The following is a 24,310-nucleotide window of genomic DNA, read 5'->3' as shown; positions in this document are numbered from 1 at the left end:
TTTTTGGTTTTCTGTTTTCCTTTTTTAAGCTTCAGCTCCATGTAGGACACTGGGAACCTTAATTTGCTATTATCAATTGTGTGTGTGTGGGGGGGGGGGTCAGAGGTCAACCTTGGCTGTCATTCCCGAGGAGCTATTTTTTTTAAAATAGAGTCTTACTATCTAGGTGGCCTGGAACTCACAGAGATGTGCTTGCCTCTGACTCCTGAGTTCTAAGATTAAAGGAGTAGACCGCCACTATTTTAATTCATTTATTTATGTTTAAGACAGGTTTCTCATTGGTGTAGAAATGGATGAGTCAGTTAGACTGGCAGGCAGGAAGCTATTAGGTCACCCACCTGTGTCTGCTTCCTCTGAAGCTGTCCACGCTTCATAGAGACTTTTCATGCGTGCTCTCTGCTCCCAATCCACGAAGCCCAGGTTCAGTTTCCATAAATCCACAGATAACTGCATCAAAACACATTCGTATTTCTTCAAAGAGATTTTCAGAACTTGGAAAAGGGATAATGAAGTCCGTAGTTCCAGGTAGTTGGGACAGTCTTGCAAAGAACTTTTGCTAACTATAAGCTGACCATTTTCAACCTATTCTGGCAGTATTCTTTCCCAGGTTACTATCATTTTAAAGCAACATTTTAAAGTTAGTAGCGCCGGGCGGTGGTGGCGCACACCTTTAATCCCAGCACTCAGGAGGCAGAGGCAGGTGGATGGATCTCTGTGAGTTCGAGGCCAGCCTGGTCTACAAGAGCTAGTTCCAGGACAGGAACCAAAAGCTATGGAGAAACCCTGTCTCGAAAAAATTCAAAAAAAAAATAAAGTTAGTAGCTAAATTTTTCAATAGTTGTTTAAATGTTGCAAGGATTGCACAGCCCAGTTTACTGTAAATTCATAACACTTACAAATAACATGTTTACATTGTTCTCTTACACGTGGCTCATTGAATCAAATGCCTTAGCAGATGGCTATTTTCAATGGTCCATGTTGCTTTGGAGCCTGTCCTGGAACTAGCTTTTGTAGACCAGACTGGTCTCGAACTCACAGAGATTCACCTGCCTCTGCCTCCCCAGTGCTGGATTTAAAGGCGTGCGCCACCATCCCACCATTTTGTTTTGTTTTTACGTTCTGTTTTTTAAACATAGGTCTTGCAGGTGTCCAGTTATCCCTAGCAAAAACAAGCTTTTGTTTACAGAAGCAGAAACAGCAGTTAACTCTGTGGACCTATTACAGCGTATAAACAGCAAGTTTTGTTAAAGCTGCACAGGACCAGGCAATTAGAAAAACAGCCCTTAAAATCCCTTGACATTCCGAGGTCCAATTTTGTTTTGTAATTCTCCTAAGCACTAGAATTTTTAAACTTTGAAACTTAAAGTTAGCCATCAACACAAGGCTAGCCATCACGAAACAAAGAAACATAAAGGAAATCACTCAAAAGTTATTGCTTCTGAATTTTCTCACAATACTTTTATTATTTGTGTTCTTAAGATTGCTTATATCAGCCTGATGTGGCCTAGGCCTGTAATCCCAGTGATTTGGGAAGTTGACGTAGGCGTGTAATGAGTTTAAGGCCAGTCTGGGTCAAGTTAGCCAGATCCTGTCTCGAAGTGAAAATGAATAAATAAATAAATAAGTAAATACATACGCTAATTAACAGATTTGGAAATGTTAATACCTATTGTGTGATGTAAGCACTGCAGATCACTTCCAAATTCCATGTTCAGTAAGGTTTCATCGGTGGGTTGAAATCAACCACAGAGGGGGTATTTATGCCAGAGAAATTGCCAGAAGGCACAAATTAGTCTCTTCTCCTGCTGGGTGAGCTGGAAGTGTTGAGAAGTTCCCTTTCCTCTTAGTTTTTTTTTTACATTAACACGGTGACAGGCACTTGAGAACTGCACTATCACCAGAAGTGAGTTATTTCCTGACAGCTAGGTTAGGCTCTCCTTCAATCCTGTGGAAAGCAAAGATGCAAAGATTGTAAACCATTTGAATTGCAAAATGATTTTCAGACAGGTTCTTTCAGATCTTTCTTTCAGACAGACAGGGTCTGGTTGTGTATCTCTAGTCAGCCTAGAACCTGAAATGTAGACAAATTGTCCTCCAGCTCAGGGCTCTGCCTGCCTCTCCTGTGCCAGCAGGCCTGTAAGAAAGGGTCCCTCCCTTGCTCCGCCCTCCTCCCTCTCCCTCCCTCCCTCCCTCCCTCTCCCCCCTCCCCACAGGGTCTCTCTCCACAGCCCTGGATGTCCTAGAACTCACCGTGTAGACCAGACTGGTCTTGAACTCAGAGATCTACCTGCTTCTGCCTCTCGAGTACTGGCATTAAAGGCATGAGCCACCCACCACACCCAGATCATGAGAAAGGATTTCTAATTCTAGCTAGAATGATTCATTTATTTTCTCAGTGCCCAATTTTTAGGGAAGTATGTTAAAATAGTTGAAAACAATTACTCACCATTAAGTCTGTGGGGGAAAAAAAACGTGATCAGTGAGTGTTTGAAAATTGTTTCTCAAGGATCTCTGTCACAAGAGGCTTTCGTTCTTATAAAGTAATTAAGGAACAGAATAAAGGAAGTCAAGAAACAGGACACAGTACGCTCTGCCTGTGATCCCATCCTGTGCAGGTGCATGTGCGTCTGTGTCTGGGTGTGAATTGGGACATTGTGAGTTAGGGGTTATTTTAGACAATTCAAAGAGGGGGAGGGGTCATTTCCACATTAAAAAAGTATGTGAATTCAGCTAGGTGGTGGTAGCATAGGCCTTTAATTTCAGCACTGGGGAAGCAGAGACAGAGGCAGAGACAGGTGGCTCTCTGAGTTCAAGGCTAATTTGGTTTATGTAGTGAGTTTCAGGACAGCCAGGGCTACAAAGAGAAACCTTGTCTCAAAAAAAAAGCAAAAAAATAAAGAAATAAAAGAATGAATTCATAATATGCCAAGACAGATCAAAATGCCCTGGTTCCAAAGCCACATCACACCCTTATTACAATATATCTGTATGTCAAAGATTGATACTTTGATTGATGATTCTAGCATGTTCCCCCCCCCACACACACACCTTCCTTTTTAAGGGTCTCATTCTAGAAACAACTGGCCCACGTCTTTAACTTCACGGCCCTCAGGCCCTCATGCCTCAATATCTCAAGTGCCAGGATGACAGGCCTTCCCCATCACGTGGGCGAGGATGGGGTTCCACTCTCTATTATTAATTCCAACGGCACCTAAAGTTGGGGTCTAAAGAATTATCTTACCATCCCCCCACTCCCTGTTAGGATGATGTTAGAAGAGACGTGCTTGGATCCAACGTGGAAAGCTTCCCAGAGGGAAACTTTGCAAACCAGTTTTCAGAGAGATGAAAAATCCCTCAAGACAGAGATCAGTCAGCCTGTTTTTGTTTGGCCCACTGCTAAGGATGAACTAGTTTTCCATCCATGTGAGGAAAACGACGACAAGTCGAAAGAATAAGAGTATTTCGTGACACGTGAGAATTACACAAACCCCCACATTTCTTCTCATAAATTATACTGGTTGCTTTTGCGCTAGAGCCCTGGGCTTGGAATAGTGACAACAGGCCCGGAAAAGCCCGAACCTTTTCGTCCATCCGTTTCTGGGCGGCTAATCAAAACTATCCGAATTCAAGCTCCACTTGGGAAATCTTCCCTGACTTCAGAGGGGACCGCACCGGTTCAAAGACTGGTATAAACAGAAGACCCTGATTCAGTCCTTCCCATTTGTGGGCCTCAGTTTCCACAGCTATAAAGTGGGCTTGGACGTGGTCCCCCGAGTGTGTGTGTGGTGGTGGTGGTGAGCGGCAGATCGGGGTCATCCCAGAGCAGGCGGGTGCACTGTGGGCGGGTCCCCCCTGCCCCAGGGTCCCCCCTGTTCCTGCCCCCCCCCCCGGGGTTTCCAGCTCGCCCGGGCTCAGCGCCCCGCAGGCCCAAGCTTTCCCGGGGGAATTCCGGGCGGTGCGAGCGGGCACTGGGGGGCGGGGCAGGGCGGGGCGGGGCTGCCGCCTATAAGAAGGGGCGCGCCACTGGTCTGTGCCGTTGGAGCCATGGCGCCTGCTAGCCTGCTTGCTCTGCTGCTGCTGCTCTTCGGAGGCTTCCCCGCCGCCCCCGCCGAGTCGGTAGGTGTTTGAGGGGTGTCTTAGTGATGGGGGCGGTGCCTCCTTTGTTTCCTTAGATCCCGGGTTTCGGATGGAGTGGGGTCCACCACGAGCCGCGCCACCTCTATCTGAGCTCCGAGGCCGGGAAAACTTTGTGGGGAAAGTTTCCACAGGGGTCGTGGAGAGGCTGGCGGGAACTACTCCGCAGTGCGCCCCTAGGTTGTTGCTCTGCGCTCCTGTTCTGGCCTCAGCTTTGCTGCGGGGCTCCGGGGTTGGACGTGACTAAGTTGGTGTCAACTCTTCTCCTCCCACACCCTCACCCCTTCCCTGTGGCTGTGATCTCGGGACAGGCTCTGCGCACAGAGTGCCCTTCTCTCTCTCTCTCTCTCTCTCTCTCTCTCTCTCTCTCTCTCTCTCTCTCTCTCTCTCTCTCTTTCTGGGTGTCCAGAGCAGGCGGCCCAAGTCCGAGATGGCCTGGGGACAAGGTGGGCAGCGTGTATTTGGAAGTGGGAGAACTTGGGAGCTGTGCGGGGATCCTGTTTCACACACCTACGGTAGTGGAGAGAACTTACTCCTGGTCACAGCCTTGCCACTGACCTGGGAAGGGACAAGGAGTTGCTCCTTGCAATGTCACCTTTCCCATCTACAAAACGGATTTGTTGCAATAGGATCAAGAGGTGACCGTTCCTGCTTCAGGCTGCCTAAAAAGTTGGGTCATTTATCTTTCCAGACAACTTACGCTCAGCCCGGGCTAGAGGTTGGGTTAAAGTTGTCTTGTGAGAAATATTTGTGTTGAGCTTCACCGGGGGAAACTTCACCTGAGCGAGGTGAAGGAGCTGGAGGAGAAAAGGTCGCAGGGAGCCTAAAGAAACCATTTTCCTTTTCAGAGTCCCTACCAGCGTCCACAGGGCCCTGGGACGCTTACACCTCCCTCCTCCCTCCTCGTAGGCGTTTAGGAGGCAAACACGAACGGGAAGTTGCAGGCATGGCAGTTTCTGGGAGCGGGGGTCTATCCCAGGAGTTTGGACCGTTTGTACCTTCTGTCCCAAGTTTTAAGGGGAGAGAGACCCTGGAGTTGAGTTATTAATATCCATTCCTTTGTGAGTCCCCTTTTCTCTGGGTTTCTTAGGGCACATTGATTCTGTTCAGGAGACTCCAGGTGAGGACCGAGTGAGAGCCCATGCAACACGCAGCACAATCGCAGTCAAAACCCTGCACCATGGCGTGCAGGTTTCCGTTCTAGCAGCTCTCACACGGGTTTGGAATTAAATGTGTTTAGCTCCAGAAAGCCTCGCTGTTTACTGTTCTTAAACTAGTCCCGAGGCGGGAGAGGTTAAGTAATTTGCTGAAGGTCACACAGCTAATAACCCCGGGGGAGTCAGACTGAAGTTAGGCAGCCAGGCTTGTAAGTGCCTGCATTTATCTTCTGGTTCTAGTGACTGCCGTTGGGTCCCATTTTCCTGTAACTCAAGACTGGCCTGACATCTGTTGATACCTGGGGTTAGAAAGCCTCAAGGAATAGTGAGTGGAACAAATCAGAGTGCGGGCCATGGCTTTACTCTAAATCATCTTTGCGGAAAGGTTTGTGGAGCCCAAACTTCATGCCTCCCTGGTGCAGTAACTCTGGAGGCGCTGCCTAAGGGTACTGTGAAGTTGAGCCTTTCTTTGGGGGAGGTTTCTGAAGGAATGCTGGTTGGGCAGTGTGAAGGAAAAGGACCTAAGAGGTGGCTGAGGTCCCCACGTGGCCAGTCACATGCCATCGATCTCGGCTCAGCCAGCAGGTGCTTGGCTTAAGGGGAAGGAGTAGACACCACCGCGTCCCCCAGATCAGTAGGAGGATGTGGTTTAGGGGAGGTAGGTCAGGCCAGGCCTGTGGCTGACCTGATCCAGCTGGGGGGGTGGGGGTGAAGCCAGCCTTAAGCAGCTGCTTCCGGAGGCTTCTGTCTCAATCTCTTAGCCGATCTCAGCACACTCTTCTTCCTGGCTAATGTTATGGCATCTTAATGTCTAATTGGGGAACAGGGATTTCCCTTAAATTGTGGCCAAAAAAATCAGACCAAATCATACTCGCCTAGAGTAATGGAGAGATGATACTATCTGCCCTCCGTTTTTTTCTTCTTTTTGGAATTAGAGAGAGGAAAAAAAGGAAGCCTGGGGAGCAGGGCTTGGCTCACAGCTGTTAAGATTTATTGAGTACTTTCTGATAAGTGGTGATTTAGGCCCTCAAAAATAGCCCGTGGTGATTATGTTATTGTGTTCTCTTTTTCAGATAAATTATATTGAGAGATTAAATGATGGCACCTTTTAATACAGTGTCTTCAGGCCATGTCTGCAGGCCATATTAACTGTCTGATAGAGTCGTCTTCCTCATGCTATGAGGGCCTTTCTCCAAATTTTGCATTTAGTCCAAACCCAGATTTGGGGAAGGGAGCCGAAGCTAAGCACAGCTGCCCTCTCCTCTGTTTGGCGGGTTTGCCATCCTAAACCTGTTCTTCCTGTCCAGCTGGGAGCATTCCCTGCTCTGCCTTCCTGCCACTCCTACCCTGGCCAATTAAAGGCAGCCTTGTTTTGGGATGGGGGGGGGAAGGTAGGGCAAGGTGTTGCTGCCCAGGGGCACGGCCCACTACTTGGCACCAATCCCAGGCAGTTCTGAGACAGTATCTCCCACCCACCAGGTGTACTTCAACAGAAAGGCATTTCTGGTCTACCTGAGAACTCTCCTATCAAGCAGGGAAGGGGTCTGGGCTGAGAGTGGGGTGGGCCGGAGGGGGCGGAAGCCTGGGGGTTCTAGGACCTATGAGTGGCTGGTGAGAACTCTTTGGAACTTTTTGGGAACCCATAGAATTGCCACACATCCGGGAAAATACTTGGGCCATGGATCTGGAGAGCTTTGTGGTGTTGGGAAGGGTTCCTTTTGACCTCTTTGGGTTTAGAGAACTTCTGCAGAATCCGAGGGAGCTAGGAAGCTTCTAGACTACCTTCCCAGGTGGCATACTTGATTGTTGCTTTACTACCTGAGTGTATGGGCAACCTGCCTGAACGTATGTCTGTAGCATGTTTGTGTCTGGTGCCAGAGGAGGCCAGGAGAGGTGTCAGTTCACCTGGAACTACAGTTGTGAACTCTAAGCTGGTGCTGGGAGTTGAACCCCGGTCTTCTCTCTGAGCCATCTGTCCAGCTCTCTGACACTTGATGAAATATTATGCAGTGAGTATTCAGAGGGAACCATAGGAGACATCTAAGGCATTCCCTCCAGGAAATGAAAACATACAGCCAAATTCTGGAGAGGGAGAGAGCCCCACCCGTCCACATCTGGGGCAAGAACTGTGTTTTATATATTCTAGTGAAACATCTACCTTTCCTACAGGCAATGATTATGAATGCATATACTCACGTATGGAACCTCGTCCTAAAAGGCGCTCCAAAGTCACTTCCTGCTAGTGCGACTACATTCGGTACATCATGCTAGGCGTTTTTATCTCCCCTTTCACAGAAAACTGATGCTGAAAGGAATGTGTTGCTTTGCCAAGTTCAGGAACCAGGTCTGACGGAGAATGCTAGGTGTCTGGTTAGTTTGTCTTTCAGAGAACATTCTAGATGATGGTTGCTAGCGAACACACCTTGTGTCTAGGGCACAGTGTCCCTCCTATCTCCAAAGTGAGAAGGCTGGACCATTGCCATCTGAGTGTCTCTTGCGACCCACAGCCCAGTGAGGAGGGGAAAAGGGGAGTTCTCTTGGCTTCTCGGGTAGACTGTAAAAGAGTCCCTGTCTCAGAAGAGAAGTGGGGTGGACATTCAGCCGCTGCCGTCCCCAGTGCCTAGAAACAGGAGGCTTTTCCAAGGACTTGGAGTGCTGAACTGGCCTGAATGAGGACCTGGGGAGCTGGGCTCACTGTTGGAAGGGATTGGCCTCTAGCTGTTCTCTGACTCCTGGATGAGTTGGTACTCTTTCCCAATCAATGCCCAAGAGCAGGGGAATGGGATGGACTGGGCTTTGTGACTCACTGTGTGCTAGAGGCTTCCCGAGTCACTCGCTGCCTAGCACTTTCTTGCCTAATAAGAGGGTGAGAATGTTGCAATGACATGAAAGTTTGAGGGGCTGTGTTGGGTTTGGTTGTTTATCTTCGCCTCTGGGAGTCAACACCGGTGACCAGAGCCTTTGAACATTCACAGTGCCTGTGTGTGCACTTTGACCCTGGACAAGTGGTACAGAGGAAGTATGACACACACACACACGCACACGCACACACGCGCACACACACACACGCACACGCGCACACGCACACGCGCACACACACACACACACCCCCTTAAGCAACACTGAGGCTTCAATTGGTCTGAGTTCGGGCCAGACCAGTAGCCTTCAGGTTTGATTGGCTCTAGGATTCTGACATTTCTGAGGCTGCTAGGAGTTAAAATGTCAATGGTCTGTTGAGGCTCTGGGTTCAATTCTCTAGCGCCAGTCAATAAATAAATAAGATTATAGAGAGACTTAAACGATGAACTTGCAGATGAGACTCTTGAGTATAGCTCCAAGTAGTGGACCGGAGTAGACATTCCTCAGTGACCGTTCCCTGACTTGCCCAGGACCTTTCTCCTCCCCCACAGCTAGTCCTGCAGCTGCTGGGTGGGAAGGGACGAGCCTAGGGGTGGGGCTGATAGAGCCCAAATCTTCTATTTGTTTATCTTAGAAGTGGGCTGTTTGCAGGTTATCAGATGGGTTTATATTTAAACAAGAACCGGTTCCTGGCAGCCCCACCTCTCCTGCCAGGATCTGCAGGTGTCCCAGGCCATTTGCGGGGAGAGAGGGGAGCTAGGGATTGACAAGGGGACCAGATCCTCTTAGGCTATTGCTCAAGCTAAAAGTTGGAGGGGCAGTCTTCAGGCATCTGAGCAACTGCAAGTGTAGCTGTAGCGTTCTGGGCTTGGTGGACAAGCAAAGGCAGCGAGTGCGCTGAGAAGGCGTTTTCCCTGCTTCATTTGCTGGCCTGTTTGTGGACCACTGGGGTCTGACTTAACCCTAGAGAAACTTGACTTCTAGAGCTGGTTTGTAATTAACCCGCTGGTGACCTTTGAACACATGGCTGCCCCTTGCAGGCCTCTCTGGTGGTGTCTGCAAGAGGCTGGGAAACTGGAAATGTGGGCATGTCTTAGAGCCAGAAAGTCTCAGTCTCTGCCCCAGCTCTGCCACTCTCCCAGGGGCACACAGTGAGTTAATAAGTCACTCTGTTGATGTGAGAGCCCCAGTTGTCCTCTATAAAACACCCGAGTCACTTGAGGGCCATAATTGTTGTTTAGCAAACTTGTAAAGAGCTGGTTAAAGTTGCATTTATCATTAGCAACACTAAACAAGGGCTGCGATCTGGGCCAGAGCGTGGCTTGGGACGTGGTGTCTGAACACGGGCAGGAAATATAAATGAGCTAAGTAGGACTCCTGGGGTTCAGGCCCTTTATCTCAGAGGGCTCTAGGACTTAAGAGATCACGGATTTCCCCAGAAATAGAGAGATTGAGAGCCTCTGTGTAGCTTAGGTTAGCCTTGAATTCCTGTTCCTCCAGCCTCTGCTTCCCAAGTACTGGGATTACAGCCATGGACCACCACAGCCAGTCACCTTTGACCTTTTACAGCTGTCACTTGTCACCCCCCTCCAGTACCCAGTTTCTTCCCACCCTCACCTTGAATTAGCCCCTCTTACTGAGTGCCCTCCATCCTTTCTTTGCTGGCACGGGTGCCCGAGCACACGCACGCACACACACACAAACACACACACACACCGGGTCCTCCTAGTATAGGGAGTTGGCTGCCCCAGTTTTCTCTGGCAGAGGAGAGGCTGCTGGTCAGGTGACACCCAGGGTAATGGAGAGGGAGGCAGGGAGAGGCTGGTGTGTACGGAAACAGTGACTGGGTGAAGCCGGGCTGTGGTGGCCCGACCTGTGGACCTGTGGGGACTGGCCACACCACTCTAACCTCTGGGCGAGCAAATGGCTGGGCTGGGCACTTGAGGAGTAAGAACACTCCTTGCCTCTGGGGAAGCCCAGCCTGGAGCTGATTGAGACAATTTGGACTTGGAGCGGTGGCTTCCCCAGTGTCGGGGGAGGGGCCGGGGCCATAAACCAGGCTCTGGTAGATCTAATCCGTTGCAACAGAGCTGCAAAGTAGGCCTTGGACTCTGCCCTCAGAACACTGGAGGCTTGTTTGCGTCCCGAGAGTCTCCTGGCCAGCCTCAGATCCAGTAGGGATTTTGGATCTGCTGCCTAGATTACAAGCCCCAGCTTCAATGCACCTCTGTCTCTGAGGCTTTGAGGGAGCCAGTCCCTCCCAGCTGTCTCCACTGGTAATCGGAGCAATGCCCAATTTGGTAACCAGGCCTCAGGACAGAGGGAGGCTTGTCTCTTGGCGACCTCTTACAGGTGGGGAAACCAAGGCCCAGAAAGGGGAACCCACCACTCAGGACCACCTAGATAGTGGCAGGGGTACTGGATTGGTCCCTGGCAGGAGTTTGTCCTGAGGCTCCTGACCAGTCTCCCTCATTCTTGCCTGGTACCCCATGATCCTAGAGTTCTTGTGGGAATGGACTGCCCTGGGGCTCAGAGAAAAGCTGGCTGCTGCCTGTGCCAGGCCTGGCTCTCTACAGGGTGATTGTGTTCAGGGTAACTTGACCTTGAAGTGGGCAGAACTGACATCTGAACCCTCCCTCCACCCCCATTCTCCAAACCTTGCTTAATTAACCCTTTCAGGTACTAGGACACCAGACTAAAGATGGATGTGTGACTTCCTTTTGTCTTCTAGATTGGGGGTGGGGTGGGGGAGTGTCCCCTCAAGGCAAGCCGGGATATAGAGGATTGAGGTCATGAGAATTTCAGGTGGCTTTGGTTAGTGCCTTGCACTACTCCTGGGAAAAGAGATTTTCTTGGTCTCTGTTTGCTTAGGGTAACATGCTCAAAGTTTACCCTGGGCAGGTTTCTACCCATCCCTGAGCTTGAAGAAGCCTACCGTTCACTTCTTTGGTCTCAGCAGCAGAAGCCTAGCTGTCTAGCTTGCAGGAGCATCTCCCATCTGATGGCCAGGGTCTGTCTCCCCAGCCCTTTGGCCTGGGTGAGCATTCATCCCCTCCCCCGGCCCCGCCCCAGCCTAAAGGAAAGCATCCCCCTGTGTGGAGCACCTGCTACGCACCAGGTCACCTGCTGGGTCACTTGTGCAGGTGGATACATTTCTGCAGGATTTTCATCACTCCTGCTTACCGGCCCTGATTACAAAAGAGGAAACCGAAGATGTAAAAGCCAGAATAAAACTCTTAGACTCGCAGAAGTGGTTGTGGCTCCTGTGCATTGTAGGAAGTGAGATTGGTGGGGCTGCAGAACCACTCCGAAAAGTCTAGCTGTTGGTGCCCAAGGGTGTGACTTTGCCCCTGAAGTTACCTGTTCCTCTGTCACCTTTACGGTCTCTTCCTGACCTCGTGATCAAGCATGGCCTTGACCCTGCCCTCCCTGGGGAGGAGGCAGGTAGGAGGCTCTCTTTAGTTCGCAGTTAACCAAGCTCTGACCCTGAACTCCTCCCTGGTGTTCCAGCCAGGTTTCTGCGCCTTTGTTTAAGCAATATCGCTTTCACCTTTGTTTATTCCTGGGCAAGGGAAGGGGGGTGCCCTGGAGCCCGGGCTAGGCCAGTGTGCTGTGGTTACGTGGGGGGGGGGCGCCAAAGAGTGGGTGATGGTGACAAAGCTGGCCTTGGTCAGGGCACGGTCCAGAGAAAGAGCCTGGCTTTCACAGTAGTGTGCCTATCTAGCCGTGGCTCTTCCTTAAATGGCTCAGCCTGTTTTCTCACCTGCTAACCAGGTAGAGCACCTCGTGCCCTGGAGTAGATTCAGTCTCTACAGAGCGGGTACCTGATGCATAGTGGATGCTTCTGCAGTCACCCCGCCTCCACGCTTCTCCTGGGGTGATGGACGTTGTAAGACTCTGGGATATGATCAGTGTTTTTTTTTTTGTTTGTTTGTTTGTTTTTCTTCAAAACCCTAGCTTTCTGCAGCAGCCTGGGTATTTGCTGAGAACCCTGGGGACAGACAAAAGGGCGGGAGGCCACCTCACCCTAGGAGCTGAGAGACCTAAGTTGTCAGCCCAGCTCTGCTGCTAGCTCCCCTGGGTGACCTTGGCAAAGTAATCTGTCTCAGGTTATAAAATGAAACGGTTGGGCTCAGTGGCCTCAGAGCCGTTCTGGCTGCAGGTGTTATTTCCTTTAAAACAAAAGTGTGTCTACATCTTTTTCCCAGACGCCTTGGGGAAGAACCCAGGTCTGTAGCTGTCCGCACTAGACCAGGTATCTACTCCAGGGCCTGCAAGAGCTTTGCGTCCTGACCCACAGCCTTATTCATCTGACTTCTGTTGTATCTTTGCGAAAGGGATAAAGATGAGTCCGGCTAACACGGGGTACATGTGTGGGCATATATACATGAATGCACGCTCTCCTGGGCAGAGCTGTGCTGAGCTGAGGTGAATAGGACCACATCTGTAGTCAGGAGAGGGCTGGGTCCCTCTCTGGTCAGGGCTGGGTCTGCCTGATGGGTGGCCTGGCGTTTCAGAGCCACCCCAGACTACTGAATGGACCTTGTTTGAAAAGAGTAGGGGAAGGAAAGGCTCTTGGTACCTCCTCAGCTTTACAAACAAAACAAGCAAACCATTGCTCGCAATCCCACTGGGCTTGGTTCTCTCTTGACATCCTGGCCTCGATGGCTGTTGTCCACTTGAGAGGTTTTCTCTTGTTTGAGATTATGAGTAGAAAGAACCAGAAAGGGGTCAAGAGAGGACTCAGGAGGCTCAGTCTCTCATGTCCCTTCACCTGTCCCCAAAGCCTCTGAAGTGCTGAAGGAGTTAACTCTTCCGTCCTCCAAGACTGCCTCTGAAGAGCTATCCAACCACTGGGGCAAAGGGTCTATCTGACCCTAGCTGTGATCTCAGACTATGGTTTTTTACCTCTGGAATTTAACATGAAGGTGGTAAAGGGATAGGAGGCTGGGGCATGGTGGCACATTCCTGTAATCCCAGCACTGGTCTGTATAATGTGTGCCATGTCAGGCAAGGCTGCCTACCTAGTGAGACTCTCAAAATGAAGGGATAGAGTACATGGGATGAAGTAATTACCGAAAGTCAATGAATGTGCTTATCTCCAGTCTCCTGGGTTAGTTTGAAACACCCCATAACACTTTCACATCTTAAGGAGGTTCTGTGTATGATTTAACATTCTCAGCTCCTTCCTAGGGGAGAGGTGGAGTAGGGAAGGTCTTGAGACCTGTGCTGGAATCCAAACCTTAGGCTAAGAACCTCAGCGTTCGTCAGGAGGAGTTTGAATTTAAGCATCCAGTGACCAGTCTTTCAGGCTTCGGTGGTCAAAGTATCAATATCAGCCTCCCTGCTTCGGCATCCTTCCTTCCCTCCATCTCATCTTTCTCCCACCCCTAACTGGGTTAGACACGCCCACTTAGTGTTCCTCTCTAGCCTCAGGCAGGCTGGTAGCCCTAAAGACAAATGTGTTCCTGCGTCTGTGGCTAAAAGCCCAGGTGATCTCATGCCCTGCTGCTGGTCTTGTTAGTCACTTTCTGCTTGTATGACCTTAGAGAAATAATTTGCTTTTCCGAGCCTTGGTTTCCACCCCTGCCAAAGGGTCTACGTCATCGCAGCTGCGTGCGTGTTAAGGCCTGGCACACTGTAAGCAATGGAGGCCTTGCTCTTTTCAGAGTTTGAGCCCTAGGGAATTTGTAGCGAAGGGTGTGGGGAAGGGGGTTGGGACCCGGCCTGACGTCTAGGGCACTTGTACAACCTTGGAGAAGCCCTCTTGCTGTGCTGCCAAACCAAAGCCACAGGCACGGGCCCTGTGCGGGGGCTGGAGTTCCAGCACCAGCAGCCCTACAGCTCCCGATTCCGGAGTCATGAAGTCATTCCTAAGCAGGGCTTAACCCCTGCTGGCTCCCTACTCCCACGCGGACCAAGCACTCTGCATTGATTTCCCCACCCCGGGGAGAAAGGGATGCCTCCCCAACTTCCTCCCAGCTCCCTTCCCAGAATCTAGTTTCCTGACCACGGGGGTGATTAGAGGGCACAGTCAGCTCCTGCCACCTCTCCCCCGGAAGCCTGTGGGTGCCTGAAGGAGGAGCCTGTTCCCCAAGCTGATCTCCTGGCCTCTCCTGCCACTCAGACTCATTCGGGAATGCATTCTTCCTCACTAACCCAGCTGTGTCACTGCGGCCTTGGACCCCCGTGAAGGACTGCCTGGGGCTGTCAGAAACAGACCTGGCCACTTTCTACCCAAAGCTTGGTGTGGTGTGGCTTTAGGCTGTCACTCCCTTGTTTCTGGTTTGAATGCTGTCAGAAGTCTGTAAAAGAGAAAAGGGCCTTCCTGGGCCTGAACGTCTAGTTTATTTTTATTCTGAACATCTAGTCTGAGTAGAGCCTCATCTCCTGCGGTCCTGACGACTGGAAGAGAGAAGGCTGAGAAGGCTTGGTAGGCGTAGAACAGTGACCCTTGTACCTGGCCCTTGTTTACAAGAACAGTAGCCAGAGTCCAGAGGCTAATGGAAGGGCAGTGGGCACCTCAACACATCCTGTGCCCCTGAAGAAGCTTTGTTTAATACCCAGCCAGGTTTAGGCGATGCGTGTGAGAGAGACCGAATAAGTGGTGTTGGGGGGGGGGCTTTTAGTTTATTTATTTATTTATTTATTTATTTATTTTGAGACAGGGTTTCTCTGTAGCTTTGGAGCCTGTCCTGGAACTAGCTCTTGTAGGCCAGGCTGGCCTTGAACTCAGAGGTCCTCCTGCCTCTGCCTCCCGAGTGCGCGTGGTGGTGGTGGGGCTTTTAAATGCTTGTCTTTCAAAAGTTGTTTGATGGGAAATCGACCTCAACTTGGGTCTCTGTGGGATGGGTGACACGGTCTGGGGGAGCAAGGATCTTTGTGCCCTGCACAGAACTGGCAGAACAGACATTTGAGAGAAGTTGATGGATTCTCAGGAGTGTGCCTGTGAGTCACCAGGTCTGTGGTTGTCTTGGAGTGTGAGTGAGCCTGGCCTGTCTGTCTCAGAGCAGTGTGACTCAGTTGGGGAACGTGTCCCTGACTGGGCAAGCCCAGAGCCAGTAGCCTACTCCCTTTCATGTGGAAACCAGCTGCTATCATAGCGTCTGTCATAGTTAGGCTGTAGTATCCTGCGCCTGCCTGTGTGGACGGGAACCTCTGGCTCTGAGTGCATCCCCCTCCCGCCTGTCACTTGTACCATCAAAAGAGAATGGCTAAGGCCTTTAGTGCCCAGTGTCTTTTGTTATGAAAGAAATTAAATTTTTATAAACAACTGAGATTGCAGGTGGTTCAGTAAATGACACCTAGAAATAATAATAACTTATTTGTTACTACTTGAAACATTTTTTATTAACCCAAAATGATACAGAAACTTGGTAAAGTTAGGTAGCAAATGGGGGAGAGGAAGCTGTCTAGCTCTGTAATCCTGCTTGTGCATGGGCGTTCACTGGTTCTGGGGGAACCCAGCCTCCAGAGGGTCCAGAGGGAGGGGGATGGAGCTCTGGGATGATACTTTATCTTTTCTCTTAGATTCGAGAGACTGAAGTCATAGACCCTCAGGACCTCCTGGAAGGCGGCTACTACTCTGGAGACCTCCCTGATGATGAAGATGCTGGGGGCCTCGAGCAGGGTTCGGATGACTTTGAGCTGTCGGGCTCTGGAGATCTGGGTATGGGGCTTGGAGGGGGGTGTGCTTGGGCAGGCTGGGGACCTGGGCTGCGAGAACGTGTATTTTAGTGGAGATTTCCCCTACAGCCCCCCTCCACTGCAAAAAGGGAAACAAAAGTAACATTTCCCACCCCCAGGTCTCTGGGAGGAGTTGTAAACAACTTCGGATTCATTCCTCGGAGTGGAGTTCGGGCACGAGCCCGAACCTGTCCAATAGGCTCCTTTCTCTGGTGGACGGTAGAGGGGGTGTGGGGAAAGACCTGGAGTGTTTTTCTTCCTTTGGAAAAGGAAAAGTACTGGCTCAGAAGTGAGGGTGGAGTGGGAGGGGCGTGTGTGGGTTGAGATGTGGAGAGCGGAGCCCAAGAAAAGCCCCTGCTTCAGATAAGATGGCGGGAGAGAGGTTTCTTGGGTGTAACCAGGTACCAGGCCTTTCATGGGCTTTCTGGCCTCTGTGTCAGACAGCTGCTGAGAAGAGTCCCTCTCCTGTTCAGGGATTCCTAGTGTTAAGCTTTGGAGTCCTGTAGTCCATAACTCCAGCCTTGGTTTCTCACTATGTAAGATAAGTCTTGGAAGGGTTGTGACTAGTGTTGAGGACTGAATTTACCAAGCTTCGGGTAACTCTGTATTTTTAGAAGTAAATTTTCCCATGTGTACGGTGGTGCCCATTTGTGTGCTAGGATAGTCTGCAAAGGGTTGCTGTGGAGGAGAAACGAGCTTTTGGCCTCCTGTAGTTAATATTACGTACAGTGTGTAGTATTTAGTATTACAATGAATTGCTTCCTTCCTAAAGGTTAATTTCCAGGGGAGTGTGTTCAAATGTAAATTCTAGTTAATCTGACCCTAGGCTGGTCAGTCCTCCCAGATAGAGACCGAGTTTAGGGCCTTGCCTGAAGTGTCCTACCACTAAACTTCCTCTCCAGCCTCGGGGTTTGAGATAGGTTCTTAGAGGGCGGCCCAGACTGGTCTGGGACTCACCGTCAGGTAGCCTGAGCTTCTGATGCTCTGAGATTTCAGATGTGTGCCACTTACGCAGGGACATTCTGTATTTCTAAGCAGTTCCCAGATATTTCTGTAGTCTGTGGATCCACACCTGACATGGGAAGGGGTTTGGAGCTCGCAGAGCGCAGAGCGACTGAAAGCTACCTACTATCGGCATACATACTGCTGAGGAAGAAAGCCAGGTCTCCCAAGAGTCTCCTGTTAGGGGGATAGCTGACTGAAGTTGCCCTGGGGCTTGTGAGGGTAGGACGCCCCTGGCTGACCGAGTTAGCTCCCTGGATCCCATGGACCTCGTGTTCACACTGTCCTTCCTGTAACCTTGGCAGATGGCACCGAGGAGACCAAGACCTTCCCAGAAGGGATACAACCCTTGGTAAGTGCTGCACTTGGTCTCTTCCCCCTTCGCTCTTCCACAAGCGTGGAGAAGGGCGGAAAATACAGCCCCTTCAGTAGCTAATGGTATTTGACTCCGTTTTGTCAGAAGGCTTTTACTGGGGCCCTGGGCTCGTTTTGAGACAGGCACGGGCAGGGCTGGTGGGCCATCCTCCCTGGAGGACGATCACTGTCCACCCCAGCTTCCTTGTGCATCTGCAGCGGTCTGCCAACCCCGCTTTCAAATTGCACAGGCGTTCAGGTGCCCTCAGGACCGGTTTTCTTGCATCGTCGTACCGTTTCCGTTTTTACAGGCTGCATTCTCTTTGTCTTATTGATGAAATAGTTGTCAGTAAATTTTGGTACCCTAAAAGTAAAACACCCCAACAAGCATCAAGTGTGTTTGACACACAGACACGCACGCACGTTCTGCCTTAGGAGAGAGTTCCAGGTGCAAAACTGACTTCCCGAATTGCCACACCTCTTGTGGTTTCTCTAGCATACACGTGCTGGTGTGTGAAGGCCATCCCTTCCCCGCCACGCTTACGCTCTTTTCCCCTTTGGGGCCGATGTCATTCCCCACCTGTCATCCTCTTGGGTCCCCTTCCACCTCCTTCCTCTGCTAATGTGCTCAGTGTTCTCTCCCTCCTTTTTCTTCAGGTGCCTCTACACAACCACATTCCGGAGAGGGCACAGCCTGGGATCCGTGTCCCCTCAGAAACCCAGGAGCTGGAGGAAAATGAAGTCATTCCCAAAAGGGTCTCACCTTCCGAAGTGGGTGATGACATATCCAACAAAGTGTCCATGTCCAGCACTGCGCAGGACAGCAACATTTTTGAACGAACCGAGGTCCTGGCAGGTGAGGCTCTTTGGTCGCCCCTCCCCCCGCGGGGAAGGGACTAGTCCCTTTAGCCCTTTTGTTCCCCTTGGGGCTCTGAGGGCTTTATCTCCCTTAGGGGGTGGGAGCTGGGAGGAAGGATCCATGCATATCAAAGACTTCCAAAGAATAAAAGAGGAACTGTTTCTTTAAGCCCTTTAGGTATTTTTCAAAGCCGGGCTGAGTGGCACCCGGGGTTAATTTTTTAAGGGTTAATTTCCCTTGAAAGCCTGGAGGCCCTGGGGAACTGGACAGACTCCTTTCACTTTTTTGACAGCCTTCTGACCTTGGCCAGGATGCATTTTTTTTTGACTGGAGTCTCTCCCCCCCCCTTCTGTAAAATAGGAGTGTTGAGACTTCTTTGAGTTGGTTTGTGTAAGATGAAAATCGAAATTGCTTTGCATTGAGTCTTCATTAGTGTGCTCATTGTCCCTTAGTAGGTAGGACGGGGGTGTTTTTATACTACAGAATCCGTCTATTTCAGCTTGAGACCCCTGGCAGGGAATGTGCTGCCCCGCACGAGAGTTTAGGCTGGGCCGGGTCAAGCCTGTCGGGGGGACATCAGTTGGGGATAGTGCCGCCCTTGCTCTGGCAGCTTGAGATGGGGTGGTGGCACCAGATTGTCAGAGGAAGGAGCAAACTTTGCAGAGATGCGCAGCCGGGGGCGGGGGGCTGACAGGTTGAGCAGACGTGGGTGCAGCAGGCCCGTGCTCGGTAAGTCCTGCTTCCTGGAAGCCAGCTGAGCCACAGGAGGCTGGGGTGTCAGTAAGGAGCCTGTGCCCACCTGTCCATCTGCTTCCTTCACCTGCTCAGGCTCTCACTGGCCTGTCTCCTAGACCTCAGAGGCTTGGGTCACGGCATAGCCCTGCCTCTGGTCTCCTGTCCCCATTCCCTTACCAGTCTGTGTTGGTGTCCGAGTGAGCGGTCCTTAGAAACCTCTAAGGCCTTAGATGTTTTGAGCTTTGTGGAAAGAGTTGATCTCTGTCTCCTCAACCACAGAGTTTCGCTTTTAGCCTATTTTAGACCTTCCAGCTACAGGTTTTTATTTACATCTGTGTGGAGTTTTGGATCGGTTCAGTAGCACCACCACCAGCAAGAAAACTTTGAAAACCAGTAATCCAGTCAAGCTGCCGTTTCTTATTTGTGAGGAGACTTAGGTCCCGCTCTGGTTCTCAGAGTAAGAGGAGAATTAAGCCAGGCTGTCCCTTTTCCTTCCAAATCAGGCTCACACCGGCATAAGATCTTTTCTAGAAAAGATCCGTTTTTCTAGCCCCTGGGGCCTCACCACTGAAGGGACAGCAGAGGCTCAGTCACAGCTGACAGCTTTGAAACAGCACCCAGGGGTTCCGTTCAGTGTGTGTCCGTCTCTGGTGGACCTGGTGTTTGGACCTGGGGCACAGTCGGCCTCTGAACCTGTGGCTGAACCTTTCTCCTGTGGCTGGGCCTTGCTCCTGCAGGGTTTCCTAGCACAGATCAAGGACCCGAAGGAGGAGTGGAGTTACCTGAGGGAAAGGAGCAGCTGGAGACAGCAAGGAGGTGGCTTCTTCATAGTTAGTGCCTGTGCTTTGTCTGGTACCCCCCTTGCTTTTCTTTTTTTGAAATTCTTGAGTTCTGGCTGTTCTGCTCCATTCTGTGTAGGAGTGTGTGTGTGTGAGAGAGAGACAGAGAGAGACAGAGAGAGAGATATTAATCTTCTTGGGCTGGTTAAGACCGAATTAGGGGATTCAGTCTGCCACAGGAAGGATTCTGTCAGCTCATCTTCCCCCTGACAAACAGAAATGAGTCATTCAGGCCACCTGGCACAGTAGCCAGACAGATGCTCACCCAAGTGGAGAAAGAAGTATACCTCTGCCTGCCCCCAGCCAGGTGCTTTTCAGGGAGCTGGACTGCGGGCGGGCAGGTGCCTGCCTCTCAAGCACTTAACTGTTGTGCAGGTCTAATTCAGTGCGAGGGGACACAAGAAAGCCAGAAGTTTACAAGTCTGGGAGCTTGAGCACATGCACCACGTTAACCACTCCAAGCGCTTTAAGGAGATGAATTTATTTTAGTCTAGGTTCTTTTTCCATATTGCAATGAGAGACGGAGAAGCTTGCCTCAGTAGACATAGTAGTCAATGGGGAAAGGTTCGAGGTTTAAGAAGAAACCAGTGGGAATCCCCACGAGACATGGGAACACAAACCACGATAATCAGGAATTATTTCTGCAGTAACTGTGTGGACATGAGTGTGTTCTGCACATTTATAGACTGTGCCTGTTCAGGTGTATGGGTCTAGGTGGGCCCTGTGCACACAGAGAAAGATAGAATAGCTCACCATTTTTCTTGTTCCTGGCCTGGTGCTAAGCGGTTGCTGGAGCGTCTGTGTGATGTTTTAGAGCCCGAGCTTTGGACTAGGCCAGATGTGGGATGAAATAGTGGTTTTGCCTTGTGGCCCATTTTAGCTGTGGTCTTACTAGTACCTTGTCACGGAAGTAATGAAGGTCAAAGCTGATAGGGTATTAGTCCTCTCTATCATCTCCCTGGGTGTGGTGGGGTGGTCGTGGTGACCGAGAAAACTGAGCACATGGACCCTGAAGTCCCAAGGATCATCTCACCCTCATCTCTTGCTCCCTTCTTCCTCCAGCTCTGATTGTGGGCGGCGTGGTGGGCATCCTCTTTGCCGTCTTCCTAATCCTGCTGCTGGTGTACCGCATGAAGAAGAAGGATGAAGGCAGTTACGACCTGGGCAAGAAACCTATCTACAAAAAAGCCCCCACCAACGAGTTCTACGCGTGAAGCCTCCCATGAGTGCTGCTTGGACTTAATGGGGAGGGGAGTCAAATGATTGGATGGTGGGCATTAGTAGAGGGAGGGCACCTTAATACTGACTCGTCAGTATCTCTGTCTCTGGTCACCTCTCTGGTGTCAGCAGAGAGATCATCTACTGTGCTGCCTCGCTTGGATTTGGGGGTAGGGGTATGTGTGTCGGTTGCTCTGGCAGAAAGAAAGGGTTAAACTTGCCTTTTCTAAAGGCAAGCCTGGGATTGGTTCATTTTATTCCCCCCAGATTTCCAGAATAGAATCTAGGACCCGTGTAGAGCCTGTACTGAATGTGCCTCACCTATGACTGCCTTGACTCTGGAAGCCAAGTTGGCTGCTGTCCACATGCTAAATACCCTGCCCATCCATCAGGAGCTGGGACAAGAAGCTAGAACCCTCTGCACCTTGAGATGGTCCACTCACGAGTGGGTCACACTACAGAGTCTCTATGATTCGCCTTGGCCATTCTAGGCTCTGTCCAGTGACTTTTGGAACTCACTTTTTTTTTTTAAATCCGGGGAGGGAGGGGTGAAGTGCCGAAATGCATTTGTAGAAGATTGAGAAAACTAATTGCTTTTTTAAAAAGAAAAATGGTTCATTCCTTTCTGTGAGTGTTTGTGCCCGGGCTAAGAATGTGGGGATGGGCAAATGTTCTATGCAGAACATTTCCATTCCACCAGCTGAGTTTGTGTGTCACGGTTTTTATGTTGTTTTGTCTTTTGAAATGAGAGAAGAGTTGGAGATAATGATTTTTATTAATTTTTTGTTACTATTTATAGCTTCAGACAGGGCTGCTTCTTCTTCCTTTCTTCACTGCCCCTCCCCCATCATTAAAAAAATACTCTGCCCTCTTGTTTATAACTTTGGCCCTTTCTGAAGTTGCTTTGTCTAAGAAGTAGCTATAATGTTCTAGCAGATTCCAGAATATAATGTAAGGGATAGTGGGATATTTGTGTATGTGTTCTTGTAATATATTATTCTTACTTGGCTCTAGGAGAATAGATGAATATATTTTTTTAGGATATAGAATGGTATTACCAGTTTCATGTTGGCTGGGTGGCCGTGTGAGTGAGTTTTCGTGTGGCTGAGTAGGCTTTGGCCCCTTCTCTTGCCCTGTTCCTGGTGCCTTCTAGTGATTGAGCTGAAGTAGTTGAGGGTAGCTGACTCTAACCCTCATTCTGCCTTCTGCTGGGGACCCAGCTGCCGGGCTCCTGGGTCTGCTTTCTCCAGGGTCTGTAGATGACAGTGACCTCGTGTGGCTGGATAAATCAGGTCAGTTCAGACCACACAATTAGAAATCCATTTCTCAGTTGCTCTGGCCACAGTTTGAGTGCTCAGGCGCCATAGCAGGTCGCCACTCAGCATTGCTTGTATCCCGGGGCAAGAGAAGGGGACCTGGAGGAGGGTGATGAGGCCCCGAGTTCTGTCGTCTAGGACTCCCCCTCTTACGGAGCGGCTTACAAAGTCCAGGGTGTGTGTGGACTGGGGAGGTCGGAGTCCCTCAACCATGCCTGTGCCTGTAAGTCCCATGAGCACCTCAGTCCGGGCCCCAGCTGGCTGGGTCCTCTTCTAGCCTCGGTGCCTGCACCTTTGCTGTACCCCTCACACTGTCGTCTGTTACTGATTTTGTTTTTGATAAAAGGATAATAAAACCTGATACTTTCTATCTAACTTGTCATTTTTTATTTTTACTCACTCAAGACAGGGTTTCTCTGTGTAGCCCTAGCTGTCCTGGAACTCGCGCTGTAGACCAGGCTGGCCTCGAACTCGGATACACTGGCCTCTGCCTGCCAAGTGCTGGGATTAGAGGCGAGCTCCACCCTGCTCAGTGTCATTTTAAAGATTGTAACAAATCATCCATTTTGGGAGTGTAGCCCTTGAACTCGATGAAGCTTGAGAGACATTTTCAGGTGCCGGACACAAGGACAGATTTGAAGTAGCAAGAGGGAGGAAAGATGCCAGAAAATGAACCCTGAATGTCTGGACAGAACATCCTGTCTCCATGTTTTAACGTTTCTTTTTGGTTTTTCGAGACAGGGTTTCTCTGTGTAGCTCTGACTGTACTAGAACTTGCTCTGTAGACCAGGCTGGCCTCGAACTCACAGAGATTCGCCTGCCTCTGCCTCTTAAGTGCTGGGATTAAAAGCATGTGTCACCACTATCCAGCTCCATGTTTAAGTAAGCAACGTCAGGGTTAAAAACAAACACAGAAATCCCTATGGAGTTAGTCTGATGGCTTGAGTGTGATTCTCGGACTCCGTGGTAAAGTTGTCCTCTCACCTCTGTTGGCAAACTTTTCTGTCCTGCCAGCCAGTTTCCAAATAACTACACAGAAACTTACTATTAATAATATAATAAATGCTTGACCAATAGCTTAGTCTTATTACTAACTAGCTCTTACATTTTAAATTAACCCATGTTTTTACACTCTGCCACATGGCAGTACATCTTGACAGTACTGCAAGTTCATCTCCACTCCACATCTCCTTGATACCCTGCCCTCTTCTTCCCAGCATCCTGTTAGTCTGGTTCTCTCACCTAACCTTACCCTGCCTACCTATAGGCCAGTCAGCTTCTTTATTAAACCAGTCACAGTGGCATATGTTCATACATGCAAAAGAATGTTTCCCCCCTTTTTTTGTTTAAATAAAAAGGAAGGTTTTAACTTGGACCATCTCTATCATTCCTATAGCATATAAAAGAACTTTAGGTTACTGTCCAGATGTCAGTCAGATGTCCCTGTCTTAGATAACCTTACACCCTTCTGGAGTCTTTGAAGGAGTTAAAGACTAAATAATTAGACTTATATGCAGGGAGCCGGACAGAATCGCCATTACAAGATGGCGCTGACATCCTGTCCCGTTGGGAGCTGCGTGTCCCCTGCTTCCCGCATGCCTGGTGGATAAGGGCCCTTGGACCTATTCCGATGCAGTATGGTGACAGCTGATGGTGGCAACCAATCACAGGGCGACCCGTGTGCCTACTCCCTATATAAGCAGCTGCTTTAGTGCTCTCGGCCCTCTCGCTTCCTGCTCCCCATCAACCAAGAGGCACTCCATTAAAGCGTGATCTGAGAAGAATCCTCGTGTGGTGGTGGTTCTTTCTCGCTGGTCGAGAAGTTCGCCACACTTAAAGTTTTCCTTTATTATGATAAAAGGTTAATTAGATATAAAACTTTAGACTCACAAAGATAAGACGGATAACAGAATGTTTTCTCTAATTTTGCCAAATACAAATGGACTGGGTATTGTAACTAATTCTTACTTGATAACTTTTTGTTATATAATTTTACTGCATTAAAACCTTTTTAATTAGACAAAAGAGGAAAATGCCATGGAATAATCAATTCTTTTGTACACTATGAAGACGTGTTGCTCTAATTGTTAATAAAAAGCTTATTGAAAATGGCTAGAGAGGATTTTCAGGGCAGAGAGAGCTGGGAAGAAG

General features: G+C 49.9%; 1 protein-coding gene across 1 annotated transcript; it reads left to right on the top strand.

Annotated features, from left to right (window-relative positions):
* The first annotated feature begins 3,895 nt into the window (after window positions 1–3,895).
* On the top strand, window positions 3,896–22,529 carry Sdc4 (syndecan 4). Its single transcript, XM_075963006.1, has 5 exons — window positions 3,896–4,116; window positions 15,681–15,819; window positions 17,144–17,190; window positions 17,850–18,048; window positions 20,688–22,529. Exons 1-5 carry the CDS (start codon window positions 4,045–4,047, stop codon window positions 20,837–20,839), a joined length of 609 nt encoding a protein of 202 aa, XP_075819121.1. The 5' UTR covers window positions 3,896–4,044; the 3' UTR covers window positions 20,840–22,529.
* The last annotated feature ends 1,781 nt before the right edge of the window (window positions 22,530–24,310 follow it).

The sequence above is a fragment of the Microtus pennsylvanicus genome, chromosome 2 (genome assembly GCF_037038515.1).
Source record: "Microtus pennsylvanicus isolate mMicPen1 chromosome 2, mMicPen1.hap1, whole genome shotgun sequence".
NCBI classification, from domain to species: Eukaryota; Metazoa; Chordata; class Mammalia; order Rodentia; family Cricetidae; genus Microtus; species Microtus pennsylvanicus.
Note: the sequence above shows the minus strand (reverse complement) of the source record. Positions and strands in the feature narration are given on the sequence as shown.

What these genes read in the sequence shown, in the direction of transcription:
- Sdc4 (XM_075963006.1), top strand. Translation starts at nt 4,045, where the DNA reads ATGGCGCCTGCTAGCCTGCTTGCTCTGCTGCTGCTGCTCTTCGGAGGC. An exon ending in GTCGGGCTCTGGAGATCTGG is followed by an intron (nt 15,820 to 17,143) that starts GTATGGGGCTTG and finishes TAACCTTGGCAG; the next exon opens with ATGGCACCGAGGAGACCAAG. An exon ending in CAGAAGGGATACAACCCTTG is followed by an intron (nt 17,191 to 17,849) that starts GTAAGTGCTGCA and finishes CTTTTTCTTCAG; the next exon opens with GTGCCTCTACACAACCACAT.